General features: G+C 50.2%; 1 protein-coding gene across 1 annotated transcript in view; it reads left to right on the top strand.

Annotated features, from left to right (window-relative positions):
* Positions 1 to 16,011, top strand: part of COPA (COPI coat complex subunit alpha) — a 102,763-nt gene that overhangs the window by 70,350 nt on the left and 16,402 nt on the right. Inside the window, 10 exon segments of the mRNA XM_032233993.1 lie at positions 2,212 to 2,351; positions 5,141 to 5,226; positions 6,891 to 7,029; positions 7,709 to 7,871; positions 8,575 to 8,721; positions 10,226 to 10,415; positions 11,091 to 11,186; positions 11,289 to 11,377; positions 15,318 to 15,441; positions 15,560 to 15,649. Of these exon segments, the coding sequence (XP_032089884.1) occupies positions 2,212 to 2,351; positions 5,141 to 5,226; positions 6,891 to 7,029; positions 7,709 to 7,871; positions 8,575 to 8,721; positions 10,226 to 10,415; positions 11,091 to 11,186; positions 11,289 to 11,377; positions 15,318 to 15,441; positions 15,560 to 15,649 (1,264 nt within the window).

The raw sequence follows: 16,011 nt of genomic DNA, 5'->3' as shown, positions 1-16,011 counted from the left end.
CCATTTTTCATTTTCATACAGTCACATATATACTGTGCATAACCGGGGCCATACAACATTAAACAATAATCACAGCATTTCCTCTTGTCAACAATACCCCCAGAAATATAAATAAAATGAAACTCAAACTCAAATAGAAACCCAATATACCTCTTCCCCTCTCCAGACACCTCTTTCTGGGAGATTAATTGTTGTCTGCTATACCTATTCATTTCCACCCCCGGCCTTTTATCCCCAGAGCTAGGGTGGGGCTTTACTAGCAGTGGTGTCTCTTCCATCCCAAGGACCGGCCCATAGATTCCCACTGCTCTCCTCTCCTCTGCCTTCTGTGCATCAGGCACTGGGCCCAGCTGTTCCTCCTCTTCCTCATCAGCCACCACCAGACCTGGGGGCTGTTGACTCTCCATCTGAGGGCTGATGATTTCATTTTCATTTTTTTTTTCATTTTATTAAGCATTTATAGGCCGCCCTTTTCCCTGAGGGGACTCAGGGCGGCTTACAATAATCGGGGAGGGGAGTGCGGGACAAAACGCAAAAAGAAAATGTGAATAGAAATAATTAGCAATAAAAAACCCAACATTCATTCAACATTCGGGAGGGGCGAGAGTAGTCTTATCCCCAGGCCTGACGGGATAGCCAGATCTTGAGGGCTGTGCGGAAGGCCTGGACGGTGGTGAGGGTGCGGATCTCCACGGGGAGATTGTTCCATAGCGTCGGAGCTGCAACTGAGAAGGCTCTCCTCCGCGTAGTCGCCAGTCGGCACTGACTGGCGGATGGAATTCGGAGGAGGCCTACTCTATGCGATCTGATGGGACGGAGGGAGGTAATCGGCAGAAGGCGGTCTCTCAAATAGCCAGATCCACTACCATGGAGCGCTTTATAGATGGTAAGAAGGACCTTGAAGTGCACCCAGAGACCAGCAGGTAGCCAACGCAGCTCACGGAGGATCGGTGTTATGTGGGCGAACCGTGGTGCACCCACAATCACTCGCGCGGCTGCATTTTGGACTAGCTGAAGTCGCCGGATGCTCTTCAAGGGCAGCCCCATGTAGAGCACATTGCAGTATTCCAGCCTAGAGATCACAAGGGCTCGAGTGACTGTTGTGAGGGCCTCCCGGTTCAGGTAGGGCCGCAACTGGCGCACCAGGCGAACCTGGGCAAATGCCCCCCTGGTCACAGCTGACAAGTGATGGTCGAAACTCAGCTGTGGATCCAGGAGGACTCCCAAGTTGCGGACCCTGTCTGAGGGGTATAAATTTTGACCCCCCAGCCTGAGCGATGGAACGTCAGCCAAATTGTTGGGAGGAAAACACAACAGCCACTCGGTCTTGTCCGGGTTGAGTACCAGTTTGTTAGCTCTCATCCAGTCTTTAACAGCCTCAAGACCCCGGTTCATCACGTCCACCGCTTCATTGAGTTGGCACGGGGCGGACAGATACAACTGTGTATCGTCCGCGTATTGATGGTATTTTATCCCGTGCCTCCGAATGATCTCGCCCAGCGGTTTCATGTATATGTTAAACAGCAGGGGGGATAAGACCGAACCCTGCGGCACCCCATAAGTTAGGGGCCTCAGGGACGATCTCTGCCCCCCCACCGACACCGACTGCGACCTGTCCGAGAGGTAGGAGGAGAACCACTGCAGAACAGTGCCGCCCACCCCCACCTCCCACAGTCGTCGCAGAAGGATACCATGGTCGATGGTATCGAAAGCCGCTGAGAGGTCAAGGAGAACCAGGATGGACGCGTGGCCTCCATCTCTGGCTCTCCAGAGATCATCGGTCAATGCGACCAAAGCGGTTTCAGTGCTGTAACCGGGCCTGAAGCCAGACTGGAAGGGGTCAAGATAGTTAGCTTCCTCCAAGGTACGCTGAAGCTGGAGGGCCACCACCTTCTCAACAACCTTCCCCACAAAGGGGAGGTTGGAGACTGGACGGTAGTTATTAAGAACAGCTGGATCCAAGGACGGTTTCTTCAGGAGGGGTCTCACCACCGCCGTCTTAAGCGCGGTGGGGAAGTACCCCTCCCGAAGAGAGGCCCAGCCTCTGCCCCCCTCTCTCTCTCTGCCAGCTCCCTTCCCTCTTCCCCCTTCAGAGCTCTCAGATTGCCTTGATGCTTGCTCTGACTCCCAGGCTGACTCCTCCTCCTCTGATTCGGGGCACATCTGACAGGCCACAACATTCACCTTCTTCCTCTGCTCAAACTCTGGCAGATCCTCATCAAGAACCTGAAGAACGAAATTACCAAGAAGGTCCAGGTGCCCAACTGCGACGAGATTTTCTACGCCGGCACCGGGAACCTGCTGCTGAGGGACGCCGATTCCATCACCCTCTTCGATGTCCAGCAGAAACGGTGAGAGACCCTCAAAGGAGGCTTTGCCTGAGAGTCAACCTGTTCTGACAGCCAGGTAGATTTCAGGGGAGTAGATCAGGGTTTCTCAACCTCAGCAACTTTAAGGTGTGTTTCGATCATTCGCAGCACCGTCGCAGGGGACCTTCACGTGAGATGTAAGACCCAAATAGTTTAATCCTCACAATAGAGAAACGAGTCTGCTTTGCAATTCAAAAGTTTTAAGAAAAATGAAAAAGGGTTTGCAAACGCGGTGTGAGTTTTCCTTAAAATGCCCCAATTGATTCATGAGCATTGAGTCAAGGTTCAATACAAAAATTAGTCATTTATTAGGAGCACCACTAGGCAAGATCTGTTCGCAGTCAAGCCTATGCTTTGTTTGATTCATTGCTGAACTTTACCCCTGTTCCTCCCTCCCCTCAGTCTGTGTCATAGATCACATTCACCTATGAGGTGCACCCAAGCCAGCTGCAGTAATCTGAGATGCGACTCCAGTTGGCAATATGTGTGGAACGCATTCCCCCTCCTTATCTCTCCCATGAAACGCTGGGAGTTGACATGCACCTTCCTAGACCCGGGATGGCAAATCTATGGCCCGCAAAGCTATTTGTCAGGGCACGCGGGGTGTTGCCCTGTCGGCAGGCCAGCTGACTTTACCCTTTTTGGGGGACCATTTTTCGCCCTTCCCAGGCTCCAGAGGCTTTATAGGAGCCTGGGGAGGGCAAAAACAGCCTCCCCTGCCCTCCCCCCTGGAGGCCCTCCAAAGGCTTCAGGAGCTTCCCTGAAGCCTCCAGAGTGCAAAAAACCAGCCCTACAGGCAAACTGGAAGTTTGGGAATGGACTTCCTGTTTGCCCGTAGGGCCGGTTTTTTGCTCTCCGGAGACTTCAGGGAAGCTCCTGAAGCATCCGGGGAGGCAGGGAGGCTGTTTTTGCCCTCCCCAGGCTCCTCTAAAGCGTCTGGAGTCTGAGGGGGGTGAAAAAATCATGCAAAAATTGGGGCGCACCTGTCATGCGCACTGGGGGGGATCGTGCATTGCATTATGGGTGTGGCATGCCCGCGAACAACCCCCCTGCGCTCCCCCCGCTTTTGGCACGCCATCGCTGTCCTAGACCCTTCCCAAATGGATTGAGTACAAGGAGAGCAAAAAACAGTTTTCAAGCTCCACCCTAAACATTGCATGCCACGCCTAAGAAGCACTTCCCACAAGGCAGTTCTGCCTACATTTCCCATAAGGTAGTTACATTTCCCATGAGGTAGTTTCTTAAAGGAGACAGGTCTTAATTCCTACATTAGCTATATACTGTTGGGACAGCACACTCCCCGCCTGGAATTATAAATTCCATCACTTACTAACTTTTAACTAAAGGCAAACAAAACCATGTCATAAACAATGCAAACTTGACTATCTAATTAACTCCAGCATCGACATCCGTTCACAGTTCTTGCTAGAGGTTCCAAATCTGATTTTTGTAGCACCTCTTCATTAGTGATGGAGACCCAAAGAGGATTCTTCCCAAGCAGGACGATGGTTTAATCCTCTTGGTTGCACTCGTCCATGTTTCACATTCAGCACATATTGCACGGAATGGGCCCACTCGCCATGGTACAATTGAACAATTCAGTTTAATTATTTAAAATAAAGGAAAAATCATTTAATTTTTGTCATTCACATTTCATTCTGGCCTTCCTTTTTTTTAATGATTCTTTTCCCCCATTTCTTTGAGTTGCCCATGAGAAATTGCCCTAGCCTCTATATTGCAGTGGGTATAACAGACTGGATTGAGTGACCTTAAAAAACCAGCAATGCTTTCCTCTGAGTTTGAAGCCTGGCCAGGGGAGCCAGGGGAGTACCCAGGGACTTGTGTTCAGCTTGGGAGGTCTTCGTTTACTTTCCCTACTGGTTCACAAATGTGAGCACGCACGGGGCCTTCTGTGCATGCTCTTTGATCTCCCACGTGGCTTGCACGCATGCACAAGGCTTAAATTCAGAATTCAGCTGCCAGGATTTGTCAAGATGGTCTTCGGAATCGTAATGAAAGAGATAATAGAACAGGAATAGAATAGGAATAGAAATAGAATAGACTAGGAATAGGAATTGAATAGACTAGGAATAGGAATAGACTAGGAATTGAATAGACTAGGAATTGAATAGACTAGGAATAGGAATAGACTAGGAGTAGGAATAGACTAGGAATAGAATTGAATAGACTAGGAGTAGGAATAGACTAGGAATAGGAATAGACTAGGAATTGAATAGACTAGGAATAGGAATAGACTAGGAGTAGGAATAGACTAGGAATAGGAATTGAATAGACTAGGAATAGGAATAGACTAGGAATAGGAATTGAATAGACTAGGAATTGAATAGACTAGGAATAGAATAGACTAGGAATTGAATAGACTAGGAATAGGAATAGACTAGGAATAGGAATTAAATAGACTAGGAATAGAATAGACTAGGAATAGGAATTGAATAGACTAGGAATAGAATAGACTAGGAATAGGAATTGAATAGACTAGGAATAAGAATAGACTAGGAATAGGAATAGAATAGAATAGGAGTAGAATAGGAATTGCAATAGGAATAGAATAGGATAGGAATAGACTAGAAATAGGAATAAAATAGACTAGGAATAGAATAGGAATAGGAATAGACTAGGACTAGGAATGGAATAGGAATGGACTAGGAATAGGAGTAGAATAGTTGGAAGGAATTTTGTTCTTTGCTTCTCCTGTTAAGGAGGCAGAAAAGGATTCTCACCTGTACTAAGAGCCTCTTCTGACACTGCAGGACTCTGGCTTCGGTTAAGATCTCCAAGGTGAAATATGTCATCTGGTCCGCAGACATGTCCCATGTGGCTCTCCTGGCGAAGCACGGTAAGAGGAGGCCTCGTCTGCTTCTAGCAACCTTGAAATAACAGAGTTGGAAGGGCCCTTGGAGGTCTTCTAGTCCAACCCCCTGTTCAAGCAGGAGACCCTTTCAGACAAATGGCTGCTTGAGAAACCTCCAGTGATGGAGCAGCCGCAACATCTGGAGCAGTGTTTCTCAACCTTGGCAACTGGAAGATGTCCGGACTTCAACTCCCAGAATTCCCCAGCCAGCATTCTGGGAGTTGAAGTCTGGACATCTTCCAGTTGCCAAGGTTGAGAAACACTGATCTGGAGGGAAGCCGTCCTACTGATGATGGCTTCACACAAGGCCTCTCGCCAGAAAGACAGCCAGCCCCATCATGATGGCATCTGAGGCTCATCTGCCTGGGACTGGGGACCTCCCCACTGTCTTCAGATTGTTTCTCCTTGACACCCCCTAGTAGAAAGGACCACTTCAGGATGGTGCCTGGAGACCATTGTAATTGTTCCAGGAAATTTCTCCTTAGTTCTAGATTGGTTCTCCCTTGATAAGCTTTCAGTCGCTCCTCTTACAAAATCCAAGAAAACCCCCAACTCCATTTGTTTACAGAAAAGATACTTTTACTGGATATGAAGCGATAGCAAAGCAAGATCTGGACCTAAAGGCGCGGAATTGTACAGATCAAAGGTTTCCCCAGAGCCTCCCCCCAACAACCCCAAGCTGGGTGCCCAACCTCCAGCCCCCAAGGGTGTTACGTGGGGGTGCATCTTCCAGGTGGCCTCATCCATCTGGTATGCAGAGAGAGGTTGACCTTGGCCAGACCTAACCAAGTCCATTCAGCATGTGCAGAAGATGGGGAGAACAAAACTCCCTCCTCCTCCTCCTGAGATCTCTCCTCCCTTCCCAAATCCCGAAACCCCCTCCCTCCCTCCCCCATTACTATGGCAGCCGAAAGCAAGCAAAGCAATATAGAGGCTGACAATAAGTTTACAGTTTACGGTTTATTAGGATTTGTATGCTGCCCACTCTCGAGAGACTTACAGATAAAACGGGGAGGGGGGACATATAAAAATTAAAAAGAACAGACATTAAAATTGCACAACATTCAAATAGCTTAGAGTGGGGCTGGATAAAATCAACAGCCCCAGGCCTGCCGGAACAGCCAGGTCTTAATCGCTTTGCGGAAGGCCGGGAGAGTGGTAAGGGTCCGGATCTCCACGGGGAGATTGTTCCATAGGGCCGGAGCAGCTACAGAGAAGGCCCTCCCCCGAGGAGTCGCCAGCCGACATTGACTGGCAGATGGAATCCGAAGGAGGCCTAGTCTGTGTTTCCATCAATTGCTTCTTGTCCTGCCTTCGGGGGGCTTTGGAGAAGAGGTTGACCCCCTCTTCTTTGGGACAGCCCCTCAAATATTGGAAGGATGCTGTCATACCTAGATCAAGCCAGATCTAGAGAGATGGCTGGGTGTAATGAATATATACTCACCTTGGTTGGATCCAATCCACTTATTTATTCTCTGCTCTGTAAGTGGCTAGGAATCTACTTTCCCCTCCAGATGTTCAGGACTGCAGAATTCTCAGCCAACCTGCAGGGCAACCGGTGGGCATGCCAGATGCTTGGCTTGAGGGGGGTGATTTCCTCTTGGGAGTGACCCCCCCCTTTCTCCCCCCGCGTGGGCTTTCTCCCCCAGCAATCATGATCTGCAACCGAAAACTGGAGTCGCTGTGTAACATCCACGAGAACATCCGCGTCAAGAGTGGTGCCTGGGATGAGAGCGGCGTCTTCATTTACACCACAAGCAACCACATCAAATACGCCGTCACCACCGGGTAAGCGCCCTGTGCAGAGCGTGCGCACGTACACAAACATTTTGTGGCCCCCACCTCTGACCCACACAAAAAGACCCCCAAGGGGGAGACTCTCTGCAGCGACACAAACATTCATTGCACGTATCCGGCCCAGGGACCATAGTTGATTTCCCCTGATTGAGTGCAATATAAAAAAATTGCAAATAATTTTTCTGCAGACCACCAAAATTTTCTCACAGACCACCAGTTGGTGACTGCTGGACTAGAAGACCTCCAGGGTCCCTTCCAGCTTTTAGGATTCCATGATCCAGGGGTGGGTTTCTCGCCCCGTTCCAACCGGTTCGGGTGGAATGGGGCCGGTGGCGTCCTCGTGCATGCGCGTAGTGCACGGATGCGTACTAGCATCTGCGCGACACTCCAGCTGCTCCTGGACGATCGCACAGGCGCTGTATGCGTCCTGCGCATGTGTGGAAGCGCAGAACTCATCAAAACCGGGTAAGGACCGCGGGCGGGCGGGCGGGTGCGCCCTTCGCCGTTCCCGGAAGTTACTTACTTCCGGGTTCGGCGACCAACCGGTTCGCAGGGACCGCCACGAACCGGTTGAAACCCACCCCTGCCATGATCCTATGGCTGTGCCTCAATGGGAGAAAGGTCCTTCCTCTCTCTTCACATCAAAGGATGTCCCTTTTCCCCCTTCCAGGGACCACGGCATCATCCGCACGCTGGACCTGCCCATCTATGTGACACGCGTGAAGGGCAACAACGTCTACTGCCTCGACCGCGAGTGCCGGCCCCGCGTCCTCACCATTGACCCCACGGAGTTCAAGTTCAAGCTGGCCCTGATCAACCGGAAATACGACGAGGTGGGTTGGGGAAGGGCTTGGTGGAATTTGTCTGCCACGTGGTCTTTCCGTGGCACTTTTGGGGTCCCAAGGTGGCTTTTATAACACAGAGCGACTCGTAAGACACCCTGGACTCCTGTAGGAAACATAAGCCTGACAAAGAATGTAACCGAATACGTTAAAGCCAGTGTTTCTCAACCTTGTCAACTTGAAGGTGTCTGGACTTCAACTCCCAGAATTCCCCAGCCAGCGAATGCGAATGCTGGCTGGGGAATTCTGGGAGTTGAAGTCCAGACACCTTCAAGTTGACAAGGTTGAGAAACACTGGTTAAAGCAGTTTTTCTTAACCTGGACTACAACTCCCAGAACTCCCCAGCCAGCAAAATCCACACATCTTAAAAGTTATTCAGGTGGAGAAACACTGCATTCAAGAAGGGATAATCATTCGAATTAAGGGATTTAAGTCCCTCTGCCACATGCCCCAAGCAGGGATTTATTTTAGAACTGATTTCACACACGAATCCATTCCTGCTTTCTTGACCAAACTCCTATTAATTTAGCTAATTTGGGAGTCAACGTCCTGTTTTGGCTTTGCTTCATTAAACTATTTCAAGGGATTAAACTCTTGACGGATTCTCGGATAACCCACCTGTGACCCCTGTTTATGGGACGAAATGTAAAGCGACATGTGAAATCTAAATCTTATTATTATTCTTCCGCCCAGGTGCTGCACATGGTGCGTAATGCCAAGCTGGTGGGCCAGTCCATCATCGCCTACCTGCAGAAGAAGGGCTATCCCGAAGTGGCACTTCATTTCGTGAAGGACGAGAAGACGCGGTTCAGCCTGGCTCTGGAATGCGGCAACATTGAGGTGGGTTCTGCGCCCTGATCCCCCTCGGGATCTCCAAGGAAGAGAACGGGGTGGGGTGGAGGGGGGCAGGCGTAAACGGCAGAGGGCCCCCAGGTGCCTCTGTTTCCATTCCATCAAGATTCTTTGGGGGCGGGCAGTGCTCCACTCTGGGGCTTGTGCAAGAAAATTACAATAGATTAATTTTAATCTGCTTTTATAATTCTTTTACTGTATTGGGGGGTGGAGGGGGTCAGTTTGTCTCGTGGTTAAACCACCAGGCTAGCAACCAGGAGCCTGTGAGTTCTAGTCCTGCCTTTTTCCTGCTGAGTGACTTTGGGTTAATCACCAGAAAAAAAGCAGAGGAAGGGAGGGAGGGAGGAAGAAAAAGAAGGAAAGAAAAAGAGGAAGGGAAGGAACAGGAGGGAGGAAGAAAGAAGGAAAAGGGAGGGAGGGAGGGAGGAATTCCTTCCCCTACTATCGAATTTGCTTGTCCTAAAACTATCAACTTCATCATCCCCCACCCCACCCCTCATAACCTATTTAATGTCAACTGTCCCACTTGGTTTGTGCAGTAAAAAAAGGCTCCTGGGGCATTTCTTCTTTCCAAGAGTCTAATTTACCAGACCAACATGGTTACAGAAGCAGCAAAGCCAAACCTGATATTTTCCCGCACAAATAGCGCAGTTCACACTTCCCTTTTCCCCTCTCTTCCCCTCTGCTATTGTTTTCTGTGCAATTCAGCTGCATTCATTTTGCTTGGGAAAAGGACTCTTCCCAGCAAACGGCCTCGGGAGGCCAGCATTGTCTCAGGCTCTAAGCCGGACATTCTGTGCATTCCTCTGCCCCCTGCGTTCCAGGTTAAGAACTTAGTTGTCATAGAATAGAATAGAATAGAATAGAATAGAATAGAATAGAATAGAATAGAATTTTATTATTTGTATGCCGCCCTTCTCCGGGAGGACTCAGGGCGGCGAACAATTCAAGGGGGGAAAAAGGGGGAACATAAAAAGACAAAATACAAATAATAAAAGTAAACAACAGTCGCACAACCACACAAGTCGAGAGGGGAGGGAACTCATCACCCCCAGGCCTGCCGGCAAAGCCAGGTTTTGATGGCTTTTCGGAAGGCCTGGAGAGAGGTGAGGGTCCAAATCCCTGCGGGGAGTTCATTCCAGAGGGCCGGAGCTGCCACAGAGAAGGCCCTCTCCCGGGTAATAGCCAGGTGGCATTGGCTGGTAGATGGAACCCGGAGGAGGCCGACCCTGTGAGATCTAATGGGTCTGTGGGAGGTAATTGGCAGCAATTAGCTCCCTGAAGCTTTTTAAGAGTCATCTGAAAATCCTGTAGTTTGGCTTTCGGCCCGGCTCCTCCCACTGCTTCTGAGCTAAAACCTGTGAGTTCTTGGACGGTAGCGTGTATTTCCCTTAATCCTTGCTGGAGGGGCCATGACTTTAGCAAGGGAGAGAGGGCCGAGAGGGAGGATCTTGTGCGTCCCCTTCTGAGGCTTCCCCCCGTGTCCCCTCAGATTGCTCTGGAGGCGGCCAAAGCCCTTGACGACAAGAACTGCTGGGAGAAGCTGGGAGAGGTGGCTCTGCTCCAAGGGAACCACCAAATCGTGGAGATGTGCTACCAGCGCACCAAGAACTTCGACAAGCTCTCCTTCCTCTACCTGATCACCGGAAACCTGGAAAAGCTGCGCAAGATGATGAGGATTGGTGCGTTCTGGGACCAATCCTGACCTGCCGTGCGATGCTCCCTCCCACTGGCCATGCGGGGGCTGGAAATTGGGAAGGGGGAGTTGGTTTCATAAGGGGGGGGGATTTATAATGCGAGATTTTTCAACCTTTGCTACTTGAAGGTGGGTGAACTTCAACTCCCAGAATTCCCCTGCGAGAGTTGAGAATTCTGGGAGTTGAAGTCCACCTGTCTTCAAAGGTTGAGAAAGACTGTATAACAGTGTTTCTCAACCTTGGCAACTTGAAGATGTCCGGACTTCAACTCCCAGAATTCCCCAGCCAGCATTCGCTGGCTGGGGAATTCTGGGAGTTGAAGTCTGGACATCTTCAAGTTGCCAAGGTTGAGAAACACTGCTGTATAATGTGTGGCCGGAATGGGCCACGCTAGCCGCCAACTGGCTGCCTCTCGGGATTCTGACACACTTAGCAGACGCCTTTCCCATCCAGGAATTTTGCGCTGCCTCTGTGATGGGTGCCAACCATAAAGAGCCTCAGGATGCCCATTGCTGAAAAAGGGAGACCTGGCTCCCCTTGCCCAGCCTGGTGGAGGGCGTGGAGGGTTTGGGGCAGAGCAGGAGGGGGAAGGCGGGCATCCTTGCCCCAAAGGAGGCTCCGGGAGGCAGGCGGGAGTCCTGACTCTCTTTCTCCCCGCAGCCGAGATTCGGAAGGACATGAGCGGCCACTACCAGAACGCCCTCTACCTGGGTGACGTTGCCGAAAGGGTGAGGATCCTGAAGAACTGTGGGCAGAGTAAGTGTGCCTAGCTGGGCTCCTCACCCCCAAGTAGCCCCCACACCCTCCCGCCAACACTCTCCCCTCACCCGGCCTCTCGCTTGCTGGCTTTCCCTGCAGAGTCACTGGCCTTCCTCACCGCTGCGACCCACGGCCTGGAAGAGGAAGCGGAGAACCTGAAGGAGACCTTTGACCCTGAGAAGGAGGTGGTGAGTTGGGGGAGCAGGAAGGGGGCTGCTGTCCCCAGGGAGGCTGCAGTTGAGGAGGGGGGCTGCTTTCTTCTGGGAGAAAACCTCTCCGCGGATTTCTTAGCTCCGTGGGAAGGACCTTCTCAAACAGCTCTTTCCAGGCAGTCCTCGACTTACGACAGCTCGCTTAGTGACCGTTTCAAGTTACAACGGCACTGAAAACAATGACTTACAATCGTTTCTCACACTGACGACTAGCATCTCTGTGAGCAAAATTCCGATGCTTGGCCGCTGGCTCATTTCTTATGACGGTTGCAGTGTCCTGGGGGGGGGGGGGATGTCACTTGACACACACACCCCTTTGATGACCTCCCGGTCAGCTAAGTCAGTGGAGAAGCCAGATTCACCTAACAATCGTCTCACTAATTTAATAACCGCCCTGATCCACTTAACAACGGTGGCAAGAAAGTTCGTGTACAGTGGAGCAAAACCCACTCAACAACTGCCCTGCTTTGCAACAAATTTTGGGCTCAATTGTAGGGGCGTGAGTCGAGGAACACCTGTACCTATTGGAGGGGTCTCCAAAGTGGGTTCCTGCCAGTTCTAAACTCTTCTCTAGAAGAGGTTCTACAAATCTACAGTGCCGTTTAGAACCGGTTCCAGCTCCCTCCCCATCCTGCCCGTCCGCACATCATCAAGATGAAGAGCGAGAGGAGGGATTCTGGGAGTTGAAGTCCACAAGTCTTAAAGCTGCCAAGTTTGAACACCCCTGGGTTTTTTTTTTCTAAAGGGTTAGGGGTGTGAGGGTCTTGTAACTTGACAGCTTTAAGACTTGTGTGCTTCAAATGCCAGAGTTCCTGAGCCAACATTTTGGTTGCTAAGCAAGAGCGTTGTTAAGCGAGTTTCACCATATTTTACAAGTTGCCGACGCCCACCCAGTCACATTGCTGGCAAGCCACTCCCACTCGGTCACATGGCCGGCAAGCCACTCCCACAAAGCAAGCCACACCTACAGAAGAGATTCTAAAAAAAATTGAAACCCCCCACAGGGTCTGTCGTAACTTCAGAGAGTCGCTAAGTGACTGGTCGTACGTCGAGGATTACCTATAGCTGGATGTGGGTGATGTTATGACCCAGGTGGTCCAGGCAAGACAAGTCTTTAGAGCAGAGGTCTTCAACCTTGGCAACATTAAGGCTGGCAGAATTCAAAGGTTCAACACTCAATTGGTGCCAGAGAAGGGACAATAGAATCCAAGAAGGTTGGATTTGAACCGTTTGGTGGGAACGCAACGATTCCAGGCTGATGACTCGCTTAACTCCTCCCTCAGCTCTGCCTTCTGGATCAGTGTTTTTCAACCTTGGCAACTTTCAAAACTCGTGGACTTCAACTCCCAGAATTCCCCAGCCAACTCTCCTGGCCGGGGAATTCTGGGAGTGGAAGTCCGCCAGGCTTAACTTTACCAAGGTTGGAGACCCCTGCTTTATAGGGTCCTTTATTGCAGTGGCCCCCAAAACCTTTCGGGCCCCAGGGATCGGTTCCACGGAGAGAGGTTTTTTCCACCGACCGGAGGGCGCTTGGTCTCATGTGCTGCCTGACTTCCTTTTTATTTTATTTTGTATTTATTTATTTTTGTTACATAATAAAACTTCTTTTGTGATTGTCTGAATTCCCCCTTCAACCTTCCCACCAAAAGACATAATTCATTTTACATTACATTTTCCATTGTTTCCAATTTTATCCGCATTACTTTTCTTCTCCTATTTTCCAATTTCTAGTTTTTTTCACGTGTACAAACAGTATACTTTTTCTTTCTCTCTTTAAAAATAAACAATTTATCATTTCTTTTCCATCTGTTTTCTCCTAACAAAATGAATCTTCAAATTTCAGATTTCAAGTTTTGTAAAATTGATGTAACATAATTATCTAACGGGTTTAAGTTTCTTAATATAATCCCCACACATTCTAATTTAAAAAATATTTTTACCTTGTTTACAATACTACTTTCTGCTGAGTCATATCATTCTACTTATTCACCTATTTCTAAATTTTCTTTTCTCTTTTTCTCATTTTTAAGTGTCTTACATAGCAATAGCAATAGCAGTAGACTTATATACCGCTTCATAGGCCTTTCAGGCCTCTCTAAGCGGTTTACAGAGAGTCAGCATATTGCCCCCAACAATCTGGGTCCTCATTTTACCCACCTCGGAAGGATGGAAGGCTGAGTCAACCCTGAGCCGGTGAGATTTGAACCGCTGACCTGCTGATCTAGCAGTAGCCTGCAGTGCTGCATTTAACCACTGCGCCACCTTGGCATCTTTTCTGTATTTTTCCTCTTACTTTTCGATAGATTTTTTGAGTACCTTTCCCCCCAATTTTTCTTTCCCATCTCCCCTTATTTCTCTCTTTATTTTTAGCTACCGTATTTTTCGGAGTATAAGACACAGCACGGTTTTGAAGAGGAAAATTAAAAACAAAAGTTTTTGCACTCTGCAAACCTTCCAAAAATGGCCCATTTTTAACTAAAACGGGCCCTTTTTCCCCCAAAAAGGGCATGAATAGCCCTTAGGAGGCTTGTAGAGTTCTCCTGCGGGGGAGGGGGGGATGGACCTTTTGTCGCTCATTTCTGCCCTCCCCAGCCCTCGGGATCTCTCTGGAAGCCTCCCAAAGGCTATGCACGGCCATTTTGGTGAAGGGGGCGGGGTTTCGAGAGGCAAAAAACACTGTATTCAGTGTATAAGATGCACCCAGATTTTCAGCCTCTTTTTTAAGGGAAAAAGGTGCGTCTTATACTATATGGGTATAAGGTTTGGGTATAGGTTTGATGGGTCTGCAGAAAATACGGTAGTTTCTTTTTTGGATATATGGGCTTCACTTTCTTGCGTGGGCCGGTTGCTGGCATGCCACGGCCCGATGCCGCTCCATGAACCAAGGGGTCAGGGACCCCTGCTTTTTTGCTCTTCAACAGACAACCTTACAATGACCAGGAAGGTTCCTCCCCACGCTCCCCTGAAAGCAGCCACCCTCAGTCCCCCAAACTAAAGCCCAAGTATTGCCGGGAAAAACCACAAGGCCAAGTCCTGGCACAAGACAAATGGCCGTCCTTGGGGCCAAGAAGGTAGAGCAAAGTGAAGGGCAAAAGCAGTCTGCGAGGGCAGGGCAAGACCAACGGCAGCCCTCAAAACAAGGAAAAAAAGGCACGAGTCAAAGCCGGGGCAGCCTAATCCAAAACAAACCATGTGTAAGGTTTCCTAAAAATCCCCTAATTGATTCATGAGTCTCAAGCCAAGTTTCAATACAAAACTAGTCATTTATTAAGAGCGCCATTAGGCAAGATCTTTTCGCAGTCAGGTCTGAGCTTTGTTTGATTTATGGCTGAACTTTACCCCTGTTCCTTCCCTCCCCTCAGTCTGTGTCATAAATCACATTCACCTATGAGGTGCACCCCTCCCAAGCCTGCTGCAGTAATCTGAGTTCCGACTTCAGCCGACAGTATGCGTGGAATGCACTCCCCGCCCCCTTCTCTCACAATGACAAGGCTACTCCCCAGGGCTTCTCCTTAAGTTACTCCAGATGTGAGGAGGGGTGGGCCGATCTCTTCCCAAGTAGCCTTGCGGCCTTTCTCTGGGCTTCCCCAAGCTCTGTTCTCCCTGCCCTCGGATCAGTGGGGGAGGCAACTGTTCCTCATCAGAGGGGATCGGGTGCCTATCACCACCACTGCCTGTCAGCAGTTGATCCTCCCCCGTGTCTGTGCAGGCAGGCAGCTCTCCCTCCAGCCGACCACCCCCCCCCCAATGTCCCCCAATGCTTGAGGGGCCTGGGACAGCATCGTCTTCAGCCCCCGGCCGCTGCAAGCATGCCAAGGGACGGACAATCTGGTTCCAACTCCTCCAAATCGGGATCCAATGGGGCCATGGCATCTGCCCCTTCCAGGAGCTCTGAAGTTTGTCCTGTTCCTCTTAGATCCCAGAGATTGACCCCAACGCCCACTTGCTCCAGCCGCCGCCCCCCATCATGCCCTTGGACACCAACTGGCCTCTGCTGACCGTCTCCAAGGGCTTCTTCGAGGGCACCATCGCCAGCAAAGGTCAGCAGCTCCCTCTCCCAATCCTTGTGGGCCACCCACAGCTTATGTGTGTGGGGGGGATTGTGGCCACTTTAAGATGCCCAGATACCTGAGCTGCTCCCTCCCTCCCTCCCTGCAGGCAAAGGAGGCGCCTTGGCGGCCGACATCGATATCGACACCGTGGGCACCGAAGGCTGGGGAGAAGATGCCGAGCTGCAGCTGGATGAAGGTGAGGGTGTTGTGACCTGGGCTTCTCCAGCAGCACAAAGCCGAGTCCTCGTCCCAATAAACCCTTTTTATTGAATTGACAGGGACTTTCTCTCCAGCAGAGTCTTTCCTCTCCCACAGTCTTTCAAGAGAGTTCCCAATTACCGACCTTTATCAGGCTTGAAGAGTGGCCAGGCTGAGATCTTTCAGACGCCGCAATACTTGGCAAGAATGCAGGAATGAACTAATGGTCTCCTGCAAACTCCACTCCCCTGTCACTCCTCTTTTATTCCCTCTGGGAGGGGCCATTCACTGTCCGCTTGTGCATTTAGTCCCAAGTCAACCTCTTCTCTTTAGCCGTTCCCTTCGTCTGGCAACTCTGTG

The sequence above is a fragment of the Thamnophis elegans genome, chromosome 17, assembly GCF_009769535.1.
Source record: "Thamnophis elegans isolate rThaEle1 chromosome 17, rThaEle1.pri, whole genome shotgun sequence".
Lineage (NCBI taxonomy): Eukaryota > Metazoa > Chordata > Lepidosauria > Squamata > Colubridae > Thamnophis > Thamnophis elegans.
Note: the sequence above shows the minus strand (reverse complement) of the source record. Positions and strands in the feature narration are given on the sequence as shown.